General features: G+C 39.6%; 1 protein-coding gene across 3 annotated transcripts in view; it reads right to left on the bottom strand.

Annotated features, from left to right (window-relative positions):
• Window positions 1-140: 140 nt before the first annotated feature.
• Window positions 141-18,871, bottom strand: part of Myo61F (Myosin 61F) — a 32,238-nt gene continuing 13,507 nt past the window's right edge. Inside the window, exons 1-21 of one of the 3 annotated variants that reach the window (XM_012380240.2) lie at window positions 9,497-9,660; window positions 8,466-8,496; window positions 7,469-7,682; window positions 7,084-7,199; window positions 6,874-6,944; window positions 6,490-6,698; window positions 6,133-6,315; window positions 5,625-5,831; window positions 5,092-5,354; window positions 4,657-4,826; window positions 4,424-4,578; window positions 4,078-4,206; window positions 3,730-3,883; window positions 3,337-3,568; window positions 2,912-3,142; window positions 2,174-2,333; window positions 1,764-2,009; window positions 1,443-1,658; window positions 1,135-1,235; window positions 856-958; window positions 141-789 (exon numbers count right to left, since the gene is read on the bottom strand). In XM_012380240.2, the coding sequence (XP_012235663.1) occupies window positions 775-789; window positions 856-958; window positions 1,135-1,235; window positions 1,443-1,658; window positions 1,764-2,009; window positions 2,174-2,333; window positions 2,912-3,142; window positions 3,337-3,568; window positions 3,730-3,883; window positions 4,078-4,206; window positions 4,424-4,578; window positions 4,657-4,826; window positions 5,092-5,354; window positions 5,625-5,831; window positions 6,133-6,315; window positions 6,490-6,698; window positions 6,874-6,944; window positions 7,084-7,199; window positions 7,469-7,682; window positions 8,466-8,470 (3,180 nt within the window). In that variant the 5' untranslated portion in view covers window positions 8,471-8,496; window positions 9,497-9,660 and the 3' untranslated portion in view covers window positions 141-774. Of the gene's footprint in view, window positions 790-855; window positions 959-1,134; window positions 1,236-1,442; window positions 1,659-1,763; window positions 2,010-2,173; window positions 2,334-2,911; window positions 3,143-3,336; window positions 3,569-3,729; window positions 3,884-4,077; window positions 4,207-4,423; window positions 4,579-4,656; window positions 4,827-5,091; window positions 5,355-5,624; window positions 5,832-6,132; window positions 6,316-6,489; window positions 6,699-6,873; window positions 6,945-7,083; window positions 7,200-7,468; window positions 7,683-8,465; window positions 8,497-9,496; window positions 9,661-17,922; window positions 18,179-18,871 lie in introns of those variants that run through there. The other 2 variants (XM_012380241.2, XM_012380242.2) reach the window with 2 other exon arrangements.

Consider the following 18,871-nt stretch of genomic DNA (forward strand, 5'->3'; position numbering starts at 1 on the left):
TCTCTATTTGAAGTTGTTTCCATTTATATAATATATGGAGTACAAAATTCTTATTTTTAAATTAGTTTTTAACATAAACACTTTTAATGTTAACTTTGTTAATAAGAAGCAGAGAAAGAGAAGAGAGAAATAAATATCTGTTATACTTGCAAAATGAGTTTTATTTGGACAAAGACCTTAGGAATATATTAGTTTTGAACTCTTAAAGATATAAGTCTATCATTGAGAGGAATTAATATGATGATATACGGAAAGTTCCTTTTTTAATTTGCACATGCCACTTGAAAGTTCAATTTTTATATTATCTCTATTATATAAATCATAGCTGATAATATTTTTCCATTCTTTTCTACCTCTTTGCTAAATTCAGGAAAAGAAAATCAGCCAAGGAATTTTTTTCATTTATTGCTTTCCGTTACTGAAATGTTTTTTACTTACATTTAAACAACGCTTATTAAATTAAATTATTGACAAATAAACACCAATTTGATGAAATATTTTTTTCAGAATAAATATCAATTAACAATATTACCTAATTTACAAAGAAATATACAAGAGGCCTTATGGCACTGTGCTTTTCGTATTATCATTTTGTTATCTCTCCCCAACGAAGTATAAAATTACAGGGGTAATTCAACAGGTTATTAAAATGTCATATATTATTTTTTCTCAGTAGTCTGTTGCATATTCTCTAAATCACATTGTGTATTAAGGCTGCCCAGGGCATCATAGCACTTGGTTCTTCCGGTAATCGAAAGATCATTTGAATACATTTTATGGAGAAGCAACCTGAAATTCAACGATTTATAACAAATGCACAAAAGAATTAGGAGTATTCATATTTCAGATCTTTACCACTAATAAGTGTCCGCTCTGTCGATTCTTACTGATCGCCGCAGTAGTGCCAGTTCTAACTTCAATTACTCCTTCTTTACCACTGACTAGCTTGTGAGACACACTGAAATGTGAAATTAGCAAAATTTAGATAAACTGAAGCGTGCAATCAGTCGAGTAATTAGAATGTTTCTCTATTAATACAAAAATATTAATTTATAATTTATAAATTTAATTTCAGTCAACTAATTAAATTAAATGTTAATTAAATATATGACATTATGTAAAGCTAATACTTACGACTCAGTATTAACGATCTTGAGAATATTCGGATTGCTGGTAATATCAATCGCCTTTGTTAAAGCTTCTATTATATGTGGAACTTCCAAGATCAAATCGCCCTGCATCAATGAAAAGTGCATGAGGACATTGTAATTTATGTATATTTTTGTTTATATTTATTGATTTTCAAGAGCATTTTTTTTCTTATTCAATATTATCGTTTTCATTTGTAATTCAATTTACTTCAAATTAAAATTCTTTACATATTACTTTTTTTTTATTATTTAAAATAGCTGGAAAAATTTATTATAATTCCAAAGACAAACCTTATCTTTTTTTAATTCGGGTGGTATCCTGACGATGAGCAGATTATCGGATTCTCCGGTGACGACCAGCTCCTCGATAGCCTTATAAGGCAAGCGATGCTTAAGCTTAAAGGTTTTAAGCGTGTCGAGGATGTACACAGCGTTCTCCGTTAAAATGAGCACTCTTTCACGTGGCTTGTAACCGTGTCGATCATACTTGACGACTGGAGTGGCGTACTGAAATGCGCGACAAACTTCAGACTATTTGCTTTCATAAGATTAATGATATGTGCTTGAAAAAAGAAATATAATGTTATATTTTTTTCACGAAACTCCTCCCACCTTTATATGTTCTCCGGAAGACAGAATATTACTGGTAAAGCTTTGTCGCAACGCTTTGTGCTCCGCGCCGAGACGATCGGTTATGAATCTCGGGCCCAAACTCTTCGCGTACGACTTCTTTTTGCCTTTGAACAGAGACTCTGCGAGAATCTTCAACTCGAAGTGCTTCTTATCCTCTTTGCTCAACGCCAATCGGTAACGTCGAGCCTTCCATCTCTTGTACATTATACGCAAATGCTCCGACGCCTGCACACACACACACACACACATATATAATATTAAATTTACGCAAGGAAACAGAAAAACACAAATTATGTATGTGAAAAACACACGATCATATTACATTGCATTAATTTAATTGTGCAGGCGGATATTTGACTTTCCTAAGAATTTTTGCAATACACTCGTACCTCTCGACAAGAGTACGGGCACGGTGGCCAGTAATGATTTAATACACCCTGTGGCAGTGTTTTTGACAGCCTAATGAGCCACTGCGATTTCGCCAATTCGATAAATGCCATATTAATTTCGGTGGGCGGCCCCTCGCGAGTGATGAAACCTTCAATGAACCTGCAAATTGATTTAACAAATATACAATATGTCATAGAATCGTAGATATAGTGTATATTATATTATACATATAATATTTTACATTCTAAAGAAATATGAAGTATTTAAAAAGATACACTCAAAAAAATATTTCGCTGATGTAGTTAGATTTCTAGATATCGTAACAAGAATGTATCGCTATTTTTCGTATCTGTGAAAACATTGTTTGTCACATATAGAATTTATAGCAGTAATGTTCTAGCAATAGCTTCTGAAAAATTTAAGTACCATTGCTAAATGTTATTCATTGCATGATCTAACACGTGATTGATCTTATATAGATAGGCGCTTTAGAGAAACTTTCTTTTTAAAGTTCACAAACAATACAGATATATATTCTGTTTCTGTCATCTAAACTGATTAAGTAATTACATATGCAATATCACAACAGTTGCTAATCATTTATCTATTTTAGTTAATTTTTTACACCTAGAAAATTTTAGCTATTATTGCAAGATCATTTTTTTGAGTGTAGGAAATATAAATTTTGCGCGTGTGCTAATTAAAAAATGAATCAAATGAACAAAGAGGAAAAATACCTGCGAATAGTAACAACCGCGCGTCGGCGCTTTTGCGCTGCGCGTTTCGCGTGCCACCTGCGAATATATTTCTGGAAAATGATCGCCGCCTCTCGCATCTTCAAGTATCTCCTCCTCGCCAATATGCACTTCCATTTGCTCTGAATAATAGCGGCTACGTCGTGTTTCTTTATTTGGAACGCATCTTCCGTGTCGAATAACGTTTTAGGAAACCGGATGAACAGTTTTGTACTGCAACAGTTGCGAAATTAAAATATTCAGCGAATTTAATTGCTTCAGAAATTATTTTGCACATCTGCGTAATCCGCTAGCAGTTTGAACAACTGTATGCCATAATTTCCAGTCAGAATATTTACAAAAAATCCAATATAATTTTATAAATTGCATAAGTATAATTTAATTTTAATGCGTAAATGTGGTCTTACTTGCCCATCCTATATTCCTCTCGCTCGTAGCCGAGGTAACACACGAGCACTTGCACGCCCTCTTTGGCCGGGCCATGATAATTCGGCCAGGTTTCCGAGCAGAGGCACTTGTAACGCTGTAAGAACTGCTCGTACGGTCTTCGGTACGCGAAACCAGCGCGCCTCACTCGCAGATTTTCCATCAGGCCCAAGTACTTCACTTGATGCAGCACAATCTTGTCGTTGAATTGATCTAAAAGTAAAAGTTTGATAGATTTTATCAAGGGATATTCGGTGATTTTGAATCCCGCTTGAAAAGATTGAAAGTTAAATTTCAATCACGGATCGATAATTGTTAATATGGATCAAATTATAAATGTAAACTATTCAATTCCAGTCTCAGATTCTACTCACTGGCCATTTTGAAATCATTGGGTTTGATGCAACGAATGTAAGACGGTTCCTTGCCCATCAGAATTTCGACCAGATTATTCAAGCTATTCTTGAATTGAGTGATGGCGGTCTCCGGGCGTTTTTTACTGGTTAAATCTTTCACGTCGAACACAGCCTGCAAACAGTTGTGCATGAGTTGATAGTGCAGAAAATATTTAAAGTAAAAAGCAACACTTCCACAGTAAAATAAACGGATGGAAAAATCGAAAAAAGTTATCTTTATAAAATTAAATGAATTTTCAGAATTGAGAACCAGTTCAGAAATATCTGAATTTCTTTATTTCTCTCTTATAAATATTAAACTCTTACTTTTGTGATGGAATTCGTCGTGTGCGACATGATTTCACGCAAGTCTCGGAATAGCAAATCATTATTCTTCTCGAGGAATCCGCGCACATTGTACGTCACGTCACCGGCGTAATGTACCAACCTGAATTCCTGAAACATTAAGTTTATCTTTGTATTTTCAGCATTCCCGAGTTTTTTGTGCGAATCTCAAAACAGCTAGCTGTTGTACGAATAATTAATTTGTTATATTTAAATCAATAAATAAAATAATTTGACTCTAATACATTAATTGAATAATTAAGTAAATTTGCTCCCTTCTCCGATATTTCAAAGTAATTGACAAGCAATTAATACACAGAATCCTTACATCTCGTCCCATAATTTTCTGCGTTTGTATATCCGCCTTCTTGTGACTGATGTAATGTGGATGACTATTCAGATTTACATTCAATTTTTCCAAGAAACTTATGTCCGTCGGATCGCCAGGTCGCAGACACTCCTCGTCCATCAACGATATTATTCCTATTACATCAACGATTAATTCAATAAAACGATAGCAGATCGCTTAGCTTTGTACAGATTTCGATAAAAAAATTCAACCTTTATACTTCTCCTCGATCAAGTCGCAAATAATTTTATTGTTGAAATATTCTATGTTCTCCCAAGCTATCCCTTCGCGCAGATACTCTTCCTGCTCCGACTTCAGTGTCAGCTGGATGAATAGCTGTTGCAATTTCTCGTTGCAGAAATTAATGCAGAACTGTTCAAAGCTGTATCAAAGAAACAAGAACGAATTATTGCTAAATCACCAAAGACGTAAAATTACAAACAAGCACTAGTGACACTTAACTTATCAAATTTAAGCAAAAAATATGAATAACTTGCAATTTCTCGTTGCAGAGATATGAAATGTAAATTATATACGAAACAGGAAATTTGCAAAAATGTATTTCTTCTCGGACTATTATATTTGTGACATTCGCGCATAAGATTTTCATCGTAAAATCTAGAATTGTATACATAATTGACAGCTACCTGTTCTTCTCGAAGATTTCGAAACCATAAATGTCCAAAATACCCATAACCATTTTACGCCGAGGATCGCTCTGAGGCTGAAGGGACTTGTTGAGTCTAGTCACAAGCCAAGTGAATAATCTGTCGTACACAGCCTTGGCTAGCGCGTCTCTCGCGTAAATAGCTAATTCTCTATTCAAGGGTGAAACCACCACGTCACCGTGAGCGTTTATGGTGCGGTGAGTGAACGCATTTGCCAGTCGCTTCACGTCGCATCCCAACAACTATTCAATGAAATTATCAGTTGCTTAATTATTTGCGTCTGTGAGCGAATCGAGAAGTGATCGGATGACATATGAAGAATATTGCAACAGATAATTGAGGAAAATTAATAACAAAATAATTAAAAATAATAAATAATTGTAAAACAGAATAATAATTAGAAAAAAATAAAAAATTAATAATTTAAATAATATTTTATAGATTGTAGCTATTAATTTCTATTAATATTTTGACTTTAAGAATTAGCAAATTTCACGATTGCAAATCATTACCTTAGCGATAGCGTCGACGGACGCGGGTTTCAAAATTGTCGCTACGCCATCTTCTTCCGTGAAACCCACATTACCCATATGCAATACTGACGCAACTATGGCGAACAGGTCATCCTGCTCCTGCTGAGACATCTCCATTGTCTTCATTGCTCGGATGACCTCCTTGTATTGATTGGCGTCATCAATAGTATCCACCGTGCCTTTCTTCTAAAATTGAGTTAAGAATAAACGCGTGAAAAAAAAGAATTAAAAGAAATGATGCAAACAATTTTAACGAATATATCTTAACCTTCGCACGAAGAACTAGCATTGTGGCTCTTTACGCTCCTATTGATTTTAATTGATTTTTGTAATCAGTTGAGCCTTATATATTATTTATTTTAATTGAAAGAAAGTTTTGTAGAAAATAACAAAATTTTTGAAAATAAGAAACATGAGAAATATATGTATAGAATGTAAAATGCAAAATGTGGAAAAGTATAGATTGATAAAATCCAAGCGCGCTTACACCGTTGCTGAGATAAAAGAAAGTGTCGAGGTTTCTTTTCAAGAACAGCTTTCGCAGTGTATCGTCGTCCGCGCCTGCCAAAAGCTGATAAAAGATATGGAAGTTGCGCTCGCCAGGTGACTGGTGAATCACTCGAGATTTCTCCAGCAAATAATTCAGGATATTTCCACCAACTGGATCTCCCTGAAAATGTCAATCATCAATTATTGTTCCAACGATTTGGATCACTTTTGCGAAAACAGACGAACAAAAAGTATCTGAAAATATTTTTCCAAAGAGAACACTTTGCTCGATTCTTTTTTAAATATCACTATTATCTTTCGGAAGAGCTTGCGTGCTACTAAATCAAAATTTCACCTGGAAATCAAATTGAACGTCCATGTATTTGCCGAAGCGAGAGGAGTTGTCGTTGCGATTGGTCTTCGCGTTACCGAACGCTTCCAGCACGGGATTGCTGCCGATCAATTTATCATTCACCTCCTCCACCTGCTTCTTGTGGCCGGTAGCAGCCGCGATGAATTCTAAAACCTTCTTGGACGCCTCCGTTTTCCCGGATCCTGATTCGCCTGGAACGCAAAACAAGAACTTCAAAATAACTATACTAAAAAGTCAAGAAAGAGAACAAAAAATATATATAAGTTAATAAACTCAAAAGATTGATGCAATTAATATAGCGGAAAAAACTATAATTATAATTTTTCGTTAAATTTTAACGTAAAATAAATAAACGTGACTTCACACCTGAAATCAGGATGCACTGATCGCAGTTTTCCTTCGTCAGCGATTGATAGGCAGTATCTGCGAGAGCAAAACTGAAAAAAATGCGATGTATAATTTACGAAAATGCAAGTGTTGGACTTCTACAAAGTCTTCTGAATTTCTGAATAATTCTTTTTTTCGTTGATTCGCCTCGGAACAGCAAATATAACGAGGCGCGTTGAAAATGCTTACATGTGAGGAGGCGCCTCGAAGAAGTTCCTCCTGTGATAGTACTGTATTGTCTCCGGCGTATAAATAGGCAGCTTTTTGTATGGGTTGACTGACACGAGTACCTGGCCGATGTACGTCTGCGGTGTCAAAATAAAATACATTTTTTTAATTTTACAAATAATTCAACTGTAATTCATTTGATACTTTCTTTACTTTGAAAAAGTAAGTCAAAAGTACGATCTAAAGCATTTTTATATCAGATTCATCTCATTATTTACAAGTAAAAAATTATACGCAAGATTAGAAATAAAGGAAAACATTTCTTTAAGAAAAAAGTCTCCGAATAAATCAAAACAATTGAACAAATTTTTCAAGTTTTATGAGAAATGAATTGTTTTCTACTCACATAAATAAGATCCTCCCTGAATCGTTTGCGCAGATTGTCAATAAAGGCGGATTCGCTGCGGAAGTCTTCCAGCAGGACGAAGTCCTGAACACCGGCTCGGTCGCGCTCGTGCAATCCGCGCTCCATGTTTCCGGGCAATTTCCGATCGCGGTTGAGGATTTCCAATCTCACTGCGGGCTTGCTCAAGCCACCTCCGGTGTCAACTGTCTCCGCGCTGCAAACATTCGTGAGGAAATAATGCAATAAAAATAATTCTTTTACTGCTATTAATTATTAATTTACAAAAGAAAACTTTCTCTTTGATCTTATTATATTTCTATATATCTAAAAAAAAAAACAAAAAATAATAGCTGTAGAAAATATGATTAATTTTGTGTGTACACCATTTCAAAGTGAAAAAATTATTTATTTATTCAGTATTTCTCAATTATTTAATTTCATTAATTTATTTGAAAACTGCGATATGATGAGTACACATTTGATTTCTGTATGTATTAAAATCAGAGAGTTTTGTTTTCACTGCATTGAAATTACAATTCCTTGTCCCGATTCTTTTTCCGTTCAATATTTATTTAACAAATAATATATACAAAGGCCGGTCGCCATTCTTGGCCTCGTGGCCTCGCAACCGATAAAGACTCAGATTAGATATTGGAGCGGCTCGCAATATGCAACGCTTGTAGACACCGAAGCAAATACATACACGACAATAGATCGGCCGACAAATATTTCTATACATCGAACAATGAAGCGGCATGAGAGAAAGTCGAGAAAGTAAAAATGATGTACGCATAATTTATGATAATACGAATCGTCATCGTTTCCGGTGCACAGGCGGTAAGTGTCATAAAATCTAGCGCGAAAAAGTTACTTCACGTAAATTCGCCGAGTCTGTAATTAAACGTGACATTTGAAATTTAACCAGCTCGTTCGATAAAACGCCGCGATTAATCCTGCGGTTCGATCGGTGATCTGTAAAGAACTCTCGGCCACTCACCCCATATTTCCGCTGGATCTCGCACTCGCACCTGCAATGTCCGAAAGAGAAATTCGAATCGATTAAAGTCGCTTATCAGTCGGCTCCGACCTTGGTCTAGTCCTCGCTACCTGGTCAGGATGAGCGCGAATTCGCCCGATAAGATAAACGCGAATTCGCGCACCGCAACACGTGATAGGCGACACATTACAAAATCCAGGCGGAAGATATCGGTCGCGAAAATTCAGTTCGAAAATCGGGGCGAGTGAAATGACTTATTTAATCAATTGGACGATTCGCGTCCAAAGAGATTAGCTTTTAACAACAACCCTTTCTTCTAATAGAAATATAAAAAATGCAATTCTAAGTAGAGCTGCTGTTATTGCTAAAGAACTTTGCGTGTCATGCTGCCTCGAGTGCTTATTCCTCCGAGAACTTGCGATTGACCGCAATTAACGGAGATAGCAGAAGATAACGAGATTAATCTAAAGAATCTAAAATAAATCTCTTCGGGAAAACGCGATTTTACTGCAAAATACGCGACATGCGCCGAAAATTATTCCCATTTTTCGTAAATTTACGATGGAAAAAATCCCAAACTCTGAAAAGAGTTTAGCTACGGCTCTGCGATGACATAATGAAAGTCAATTTCAACTCCAATAATTCACTGAAATTCTCAAGAATTAGAAATTCAATCGAATGCACCTTTTGCACGGAGCTCCGATTTCTCTTCGTCCACTAATAAATTTCAGAATACATTATCTTTTACAACAATATATACGCGCACTTAATTCTTTCGCAATAACGCACTCATTTCCTCAATTTACAATTATACTTTTTTCGCAGCAATGCGTAAAAATATCCTTACACAACAGAAAACCCCCGTATTTCGCAATAAATATACGTTCACTTTTTCTTTTCAATTCTGCCTCGCGCGACAACGCGCGTGAATTTCTCGTTCGCACAGCTGAAAGATTACGAGTCACCAGGTAGCAGACAGAGTCCACCGTCGTGTCCGACAAATGCCTGGCAAATAAATGTGCGATACACACAGCAGGCTCGCTACTCTCTCGATATTTTCCTCTGGCGTTTTCGGCGTGCACGCGTTTTGCCCGCTGCGATGAAAAAAAACTCGCCCGCTCGCTTTGACACGCTGCCAACCGACGGAGGAGTCGGAGAACCACCTGCGACTGTTGCTGAGGAACGACCCGGCTGCGATCAGCACCTTCCGTTTGTCTATCGCCCGTCGGCGACGTTTATTCCTCCACCCCCCCCCCTCCCCCTCCCGCCTTTCCCTTGTTACCCGCACGACTGATAACGGAACGCCTAATAGCAAAATGCAGCGAGAAGAAAGCCTCCGTGGCAAAACTCGCTATTATCGTAATCGCACGCGCTATGTTAAACATAAACGGCCAGCAGCTCGTCTTGCACTTTTATTTTTGAACTGCATAAGATAAACTCGGCGAAAAAATTTTCCAACATCTGATTTCTGCACGCGTAAGAGTCTTCCAGAGAAATAATTACAGATCGCGAATTTGTAACGCGCGACTTTTATCGCGAATTATTGACCTTTCGAGCGCGGAAAAATTCGCGAGCAACCGGTCTTATTAAAACGAAAAACGTAAAACAAACTTGAACTCCGATAATGTCGTGTAATGCGGAAGATCGAAGATTTGATAATAGAGATAGCTTCATGGTGTTTGCCGAAATGCAATTGCCGATTAGTCGATGGAAAATTGATTCCCGATAAGAACATGACAAAAGACAGCGTGGAGTATCTAATCTAATTTAATCTAATCTTATTTCATTCTTTCTAGAGAGACACACACACACACACACACACACACACACATTTAATCTATAAAAACTAATAAAAATACTCGCGATTTTTCCTTCATCGAAATCGATGTGTAAGATCCGATCACGTAATATATCTCTTGCATGCGATTGTATTATCGCAATAGAATTTACGGCGCATTGTCGCCGTAATCATTGTATTAATCTTCCAACCGATCGATTTTCAAAACGCAGTAGGAAAATCCGGGTCAACCGATCGCATTTAAAGTTGACAAAATTATCATTCGATCTCGCTGTTAATGAATTAAAATAAAATTACTGATATAACTGACAAATTATTCAAATTTTTACGCGTTTCGTCTTCTATATAATATTTAAACTGACGGATATACCGTCTATAGATTAATCGCAGGTTCGTTAAATTTATTGAAAGACTAGTTAGATTCGTTCAAATAAGTTCAACAGAAAGAAACGCCGGCGACACGCTATATCCAGCCATGATCTCTAAACATGATGCATCTGACCTGAAAATGCGCGGTGAATGTGAATCTAATTAGTGTTAAGGCGCACATATGACGTGTACATGTCCAGCGTGCACAAATGGAGAAAAGGAGGGGGGGAAAAGGCCATCCCTAAGCTCTCCCTAAGCAAGAGAGAGAGAGAGAAAAAAGAGAAAACGCGATGCGTTATTAATGCTCTTCGCGGAGCGACAGGATCAATAATTAAACGACGTTTGTATCTCCGCGCGAACCGGTCTCTCTTTCATGGAAGCGAAAAGAATCGATCTGACTCATTGACACTCGGTCGTGAACCCCGGCGGGTTCGATGAGTAATTTCCCTCGCCTTGGTGAGCGCCGCGCGAAGGTATCGTGAATGCGGGCGCCAACGATCATCGCTCGTTCTCCGCTTGGCAAATCGTGGCGCGGGGAATTATCAGTCGCGCACAAAGGCGACCATTGTGCCGGCATTCGAGACGGCTGTCGAACATGTTGCGTTCTGCGAGGACAGAAGCTTCGCGTGTACGGTTCGATTCTCGCGTGATTTTTATGCCTTCTTTACGAGTTCAAAGCAAAACGTTTTGAATTGCATTTAACAAAATATGCATAACAAGCAAGTAGCCTACACTCAGAAAAATGATCTTGCAATAATAGCTAAAATTTTCTAGGTGTAAAAAATTAACTAAAACAGATAAATGATTAGCAACTGTTGTGATATTGCATATGTAATTACTTAATCAGTTTAGATGACAGAAACAGAATATATATCTGTATTGTTTGTGAACTTTAAAAAGAAAGTTTCTCTAAAGCGCCTATCTATATAAGATCAATCACGTGTTAGATCATGCAATGAATAACATTTAGCAATGGTACCTAAATTTTTCAGAAGCTATTGCTGGAACATTACTGCTATAAATTCTATATGTGACAAACAATGTTTTCACAGATACGAAAAATAGCGATACATTCTTGTTGCGATATCTAGAAATCTAACTACATCAGCAAAATATTTTTTTGAGTGTAGATAAGACACGTCGCGACTTGTCGCATCTCCTTTTGTGCCTCGTCTACACGCTGTCTTTAAGAATCTATCCTTAAGATAGTACGCTGAAGTAAACTGCACTTGAAACGACTATTCAGCTACACGCTGTATTTAAAGATCGATAGTTTGTTTCGTTTCGCGCAATACATAACCTCTAAAAGTATTTTTTTTAGAATTTGAGCCTGTCAAAAATTAATTGTTTCCTAATTCCTAATGAACTAGCAATGGATATAAATATATAATATGGCGCTACAATTATATAATAAGTGGTTAAAAGATAAAAAAATAAATCGATATAAATCAGAAATCGATATAAATCGATATTTTCTAATATATGATGTTGAACTGGGATTCCTAACATCTTGAAGATAGTTTCACTTCAAGATAGTTTGACACAGCTACACGCGCAACTTAACATCAGATCTCTTCAACACACTATCTTAAAGACAGCGTGTAGACGGGGCAAAAGACTTTACGAGCGAGGTCGATTTTTTTTTCCCTCAGCGAAAATATCGAATCGGCCGTTTAGAGCTTGCGATTAGCGCGAGCGTGACGTCGTTTATTTGGTTAACTTGGAGGAATCGATCGTGTGCGAGCTTCCACGCGAGCCGAGCACTCTGTGTGCGCGTTGGCGTGAAACGGAAAGTCGTCCCGTTGCATTTTTCTGCACCCGCCGCGCAGAATCGGGGACGCTGACGTAACGCGTCGTCCCGCGATGAGTCAAAGCGAGGGAGGAAAAAGGGGGCCTCACGGAGACGCACGGTGAATAAAAAAATACAAAGATGTCTTAGCGCGCATCACGCCGAAAATATTTGCGCGAGAGACGCGCCAGATGCGCTCGCGAAGAGATGCTTTGGCGAAAAACTGCATCGATAAAGATGTCGCGAAAGGTATCGATACAATCCTTCCGGATGAATTCGAGCAGCTCGCGCGCGATAAATTGACCAAATTAAATTAATTAGTCGTTGAACAACCAGTAAAATAATTTGACACGAGAATTAATTAAAAGTAAACTCATTCGTCAACTTCAGATTTTTTTCGCAAGTTTGCGTTCGTCTTGACGTTTGGCTGCCGAAATTAATTGGCGAAATTGAGAGACCGCTTCCGAAACGCCGTAATTATCAGTCGCGCCATCGCCGGTAATTGGATAACCTTGTTTTCTCCCTGTCGCGACCTGTATACATATTCGTCCGCGTTTGTGGATGAGGCAAACCCATTTCCGGAAACCGGTTGGCCTTTTGTCGGCTCTCCCGTCCCTCGCGCGAGAGGCAAGACGGGTTTTCACCGGCGCGCGATCGTCGTTTCTCGCGAATTTTACGCTCGCGGGCTGAATAGCAAATAAGCGCGCGTCCGTAGACGCGGCTTCGGCGTTGAAAATTCGCGAGACGACGACTCGCGGCGTGAAATTTAGGAGCTCGGGTCGGTTTCTTCACCTTTAAGTATTTTTAACTTAGGCTGCAACGAACGCTCTTCCGAAACTTATATATTTCCGTGACGCCGCTGGAAATAGCGGCGGACACGCGGCCGCATCCTCTCGACATCGCCGACGAGCGATTTCCGGGGACGAGCGTCTCGCTGTCGCGCGGGTAAAAGCGCCCTTATCTCACGCGACAGCAGAGAAGAAGACGCACCGCGTGCGTGACATTTCCTGCCCGTGTCCCTTCCTTTTCGCCGCGGTACTGTTAGCAGTTTCACGCCAGGACGATTTCGCTCAGGCAGGTTGCGCTCGGCGACTGAGATTTATGGTGCTCGTGACGGAAAATATTTTTAGCGCGAACCCAGCCTGCTCGCTCGAGAATCAGTCGGAGAGGGTTTTCCTCGTAAGAAATCGCCTCTTCGCCGACCGCGCATCCTGATTCGTCCTAATCATTTGAAAGATATGAATATATTACAGAGACCTTCATAAAAAAAACTTCTCGCGACCGATCTAATAATGAAAAAAGTAAACATCATCGATGACGTCTTATCAGACCTCGAGTGTTGCTCTCGACAGCGAATAGAGATTAAATTGCGAAGGCGTGGAGGTCTTACGTATTCCTCGGCAAATCCTCCTCGAGAAACCGGTTAGCCGGTTTTGATTCGGACCGGCCTTGAGTCTCGGTCATCCTCGGACTTGAAGTTCAGGGCTTTCAAGACGTTTCGTCCGCGATGTAGTGGTGAGCCTTAATAAGTCCCGCTCGCGGTTCAGGCGCGACAAGAGAGAAAGGAAGAGAGAGAGAGAGAGGAAATATACACCGTGTGTAATAATAAACCGGCCGGAGGCGAATCGCGGCGCGGCGGAGAGGACAATAAAAGGAAGGCAGGGAACAAGTACGGGTGGAAAGACCTGCGAGTCGATTTAACGGCGAACTTAAGTAAGCGCCGATCTATTTTCGGTGCGCGCCGCTCCTCTTCCCCAACGCGGCGCGCATTCAACGCGCGCGTAAAAGTTCGCTTCGCGTCGGGCAGCTGCAGTCGAACTTTTTTTACCTGATTCATTTCAATACTTTATTGAATTTGCGTTGCGATTTCATTTAATTTACTTCAATATTTGGTTCTATTTACTCGAATAAACTTTCATCCGCATTATTCCTCATTCCTTGTCATATTTTATCGCTCGCCGATCGCATTATTTGGCCGCTATTGTTTTATTTAATAAGTCGTAAAAAATTCCACGCCGAATATCTGTTCATTTTGACACAGCAATTTGTGCGATGTCAGATCGCGCAGTCGTGAATGCGATATTCCGCGCGAGAAGGCGCGCCGGAATCGTTCCGATTCGTGACTTTCACGTGACAAATATCGAAAAATCGCCATCGAAACCGCTGATGTATAAATAATTTCGAAAAGTCATCAATCTCGGGATCGACTCGACGTCGTCGTCGTAATGCGATCCGATATCGAAATGGAAATCCAACGCCGCGGCGCGCTCACGCGCTCGGTCGGATAACGTTTTTAATTATTTGAACGGAGAGGGAAAAAAAAAGACGCCAGTCCCGGGCGCTCGAGAGAAACTTGTTTCCATTTAAACAATTTCGCGCGAGGCGACCGATTTTTCGTGCCTTTTCTATCATTATATAACTGCCGCGAAATGCTCTCGAGCGATTGTAGATTCGCCAACCGTGAAATGTCAGAGCGGATAAACGCGATTATTACGAACGTATGATAAATCTAAGAACGTCAACGACGTGAACATGGTTATTTGAGAAAAAATTGCACTTATTAATAGTATTCGTGAAATGCCAAAAAGTTGAAAAATTTTAATCCAAATATTGTCAATCACAATTTACATTAGTTGCAATATTTTCAATTCTTACTTAATCATCAAATCATTTCGTTTAATCGAAATCGGCAGATCGCCTCGATTGTGTTGTACATTCATTGCGGACAAACGCGAGTCGATAGACTCATCCTTCCTTCTCGCGGCCTCTTCGCTCGCAATTAGCCGGACCAATTGTTGAGCGCCTAATCAATGGGAAAGGTCTTCGATCACGACGAGTCAATTCGAGCCGCGGGAGAGAAATGTAGCTCTCGCTTTTTCCCCGGCGAGCGCGCTCGCTCCGCTTCTCCTCCGTTCGTAGGCTCTTGCGATCTCACGCCACTAAATACGCACTTTCTGGGAAACAGACGTAGCCGCGACCCTGCCCACGTTTCTTCGGTCTCGGTACAATTACTTGCGTGCCGGTTTTCGCGATACGCCGTGAAACATAGCCGCGCGATGCAACAACAGTGACGATGGCGCGCCTCGCGAGCGTTCGAGCGATTTTTTCTTTCTGTTTCTTTAATATTAATTTTAGCATTTTACGTTAACAAGCTGCAAATAATTTCTGAAACGATAGTCTTACGCACTTTCTACATGTGCCAAACGAAAGCTTGAACTCCGCTCCTTCAATCGCATTGTCCGCTCGTGTCTTGCAGCAAGAACATTATATAGCTATTATTCTTAATTATGCGTAATTACAATTGTCTCATATATCATAATTCGAGTCTGCTCCTTCAAGACTGCTACTATTGTCTACCATTGTCTGTGTTTGTCTCGGATTTCCCACTCAACTGCGAATTAAAATTGAGTGAAATAAGATAACTCTAAATACATAAAGAAATAATATAATAAATTGTTCAGATGGACGTCTTTCGGAATCAGTTGAAGCATTGGAGGTCAGAAATAATTTGCCGAGAAACACACGCAAAACAGCTAAGAGTTAAGTGAAGACAAAAATAAACGCGGATAATTTTCCGTTAAACTTGTCCCGTTCCTTCGAAACGGAACTTCACACGGCATTTGCATATTTTATACCCTATTCATCATTACTACGTGTCGTTAAAAACTTGATCGCTGCTTTCACGATCGAATTTCCATCTTTGTCTTAACAAAAAAAAGAACAACCACTCACTTTCCCTCATTTCCTTTTTGGGTTCGCTATCGACTACACGTGTCGAAAGAAATCAGAAGGCTCCACGGAGACGAATACGGCCGACAACAATGGATCGAGCGAATTTTCGCTTTTGTTTCTACTTTCTAGGAAGATAATTCAGCGGCTCTAAGCTGGCATCCACGCGGAATCGCATGTCAATTGTAGAAATTACGATGGGCGCAATTTCCGTCCCGATTTCAGAAAGTCTGAAAAATCGTTGAATATTCACAATAAAAAATTAACAATAATTGTAATATTTGAATACGACAATTTAGTATCGAAATGTATTAATTTATTCATTGGTTTTAAATAAACTTTGCCTCAACAAAACTTCAATTTGAGATTTAATTATAAAGAATATCATACTAAAATTTTGAAAATTTGATTTATTTTGCTAAAGTTGACTTTGTTAAGTCGATTTAAAAAGAAAAACAATTCTAAGTTAGCCGAGAAATGACAAAAATAACGCCGTGGAAACGCGACATCGAGTTTAGCATTGAAGATGCTGATATCATCATAGTTGGCGGTGTCCTTCAATAAATTCGAGTGAGCATCGAATCGTGCTTAAAATGCAATAGCGCGACGACGTAAAACTGACCTTGGCAGACCAATGACATCTTCATCAAAGCGGTTAAAAACCGTTAACCTTCGCTTGAAGCGGACAACGATTCAGTTGCTTCCTCCGAGCAACTTCGTAACCCCTTCGCGACGCACTACTGAGTCTTTCAAAATATATAATATATTTCCCCAAACAAAAAATACCGTTTTTACAAGAAAATTCTCCGCAGATCTTCGCTTTAATATTTTAATTAGCAAAATTAAATTAAAAATCATTTAATATCCCTTTTGGTTACGACTTTGTTTATTGCTCCGATATCGAAGAACGGACGTCGAGTCTATCGCTATTAAATTACAGTGCATCCAATTAGCCGCAAGAAGGCTAATTTGTCCGCTCGTTAAACGCAACTGTCATGATACAGTCGACGTGAAATGCGATTGTAACGAGGTATGGCATCGTGCCGTCATTTTGCACGAGAAACTGAAATGATATATGCGTTCTACGGCAAATAATGCATCACGATGACAAATGGCGCGCGTGTAAACAGCCCGGCCACTTTACTGGAAATGACTTTACGCGTATCCACGCGGGTCGCAGCAACGTGGTGCATCCGCGGTGTGCACATCTCTGTAGCGCCGCAACATCTGCTCGCGGCGTGCACACGCGCGTGTGTGTGCAGCTTTTAATAAAAGCGCGAGACACGGTCGTGATTTCTTTCTCATGATTCACGCAGCTGTCAGTAATACGAATTGCGATTGGTTTACCCGCGGCTCTCACGGCAAATACTCGTTATTTCACGTACGCATTTCCTACGTTTACTCACACTTATTACACCTGCAATTAAGAATGTAATGAAATTCACTTTTCAATTCCTGCACATCCTCGAATGTTGAATAAATATTCTTTAAATTAACGTCTCGAGAGAGATTTGCGCGTAAAAACTCAGAAATGATTTCTTCTTTATTAAAACGGCAATAGAATATAATAATTAGTTAACTCATTGACACAACTTGTCACTAATGACAGAAATGAATAGTCAACAAGCTGTGAGTTTTCTTGCAAATGAAAAGAACGAATGGAAATAAATAAAAAAACGGAAGATCTATCTTTGTTCTTTTACCCTTCGACTCTTCCTCGCCGTGTAAACCGCGATAAAGCGATGCCGCAGGCAAGAAGAGCCAGTACTCACTTTCGTTCCGCGCGTCGAGTACTCTCGTTCTCGAGTTCAACGACGACTCACGAGTCGTGGAGAGCAGCGGCGCGTTTGCCCATCGTCGTCAGGTCACCATCGGATAGCAATACAGCGTCCACGAGTCAGTCAGCGAGCCGTCACGGTCCACGTACGTCGGGTCCCACGCGTAACGCACACGCCGCGGGAAAACGCTGTCTTTCGGGATAACGGTCTTTCTCTGCGCGAGCACCACGCGTGGTGCTCCGTGCACGCGCCACGGTGTAACACACGAAACTGCCGGTCTCAAGGAGGCTCTCTCTCCTCTTCGGTGCCCCCGGTGGCACAAGGTGGCGGCGGCGGAGAGGAAGGAAGGCAACCAGCCGGCTCGACGACTTACGGGGAAGGAGAGAGAGAGAGGAATCCGTTTCCCGGTGTGCGTGTGCGACGCACACGTGAGGTGCCCTGTCGAACCCACGAGGACCCACGGGCCTTTCGCGAGTCCCGCAGCGGGTTCTCGTAACGCTCTTTGTCATGTTTTTTTATGTTTTTTACCTTTCGCGTTAAGACGTCCAAACGTCCATTTTCTTGCAATGTAAAAATCCACTCTTGAAAAAGGCATGCAAAGTCGCATATATCGAAATTTATTACAATAGTATAAATATATAGCTCTTTTTCTTATTAAAATAATATTCTTGAAACAACAAGCTGATAGAGCAGGAGCTAGTTTTAATTGCTCAAATTTTCATTTATTATAAAATAATCACAAATACAGACGTTTCGGCCTAAAGGACGTGGCCATCTTCAATGTAACAAATTAAAAATAATGTCGTTAGTCGGAAAACGTTGACAAGATAGTCAAAATAGACATGTTCTCAGGCAATACTTATGATATAGGTAACGCATCCTTTTTTTGACACGGATTGTACATTTTTTCATATCGAACTTATGTGAAGCCAAGGATCATCTA

The sequence above is a fragment of the Linepithema humile genome, chromosome 6 (assembly GCF_040581485.1).
Source record: "Linepithema humile isolate Giens D197 chromosome 6, Lhum_UNIL_v1.0, whole genome shotgun sequence".
NCBI lineage: Eukaryota > Metazoa > Arthropoda > Insecta > Hymenoptera > Formicidae > Linepithema > Linepithema humile.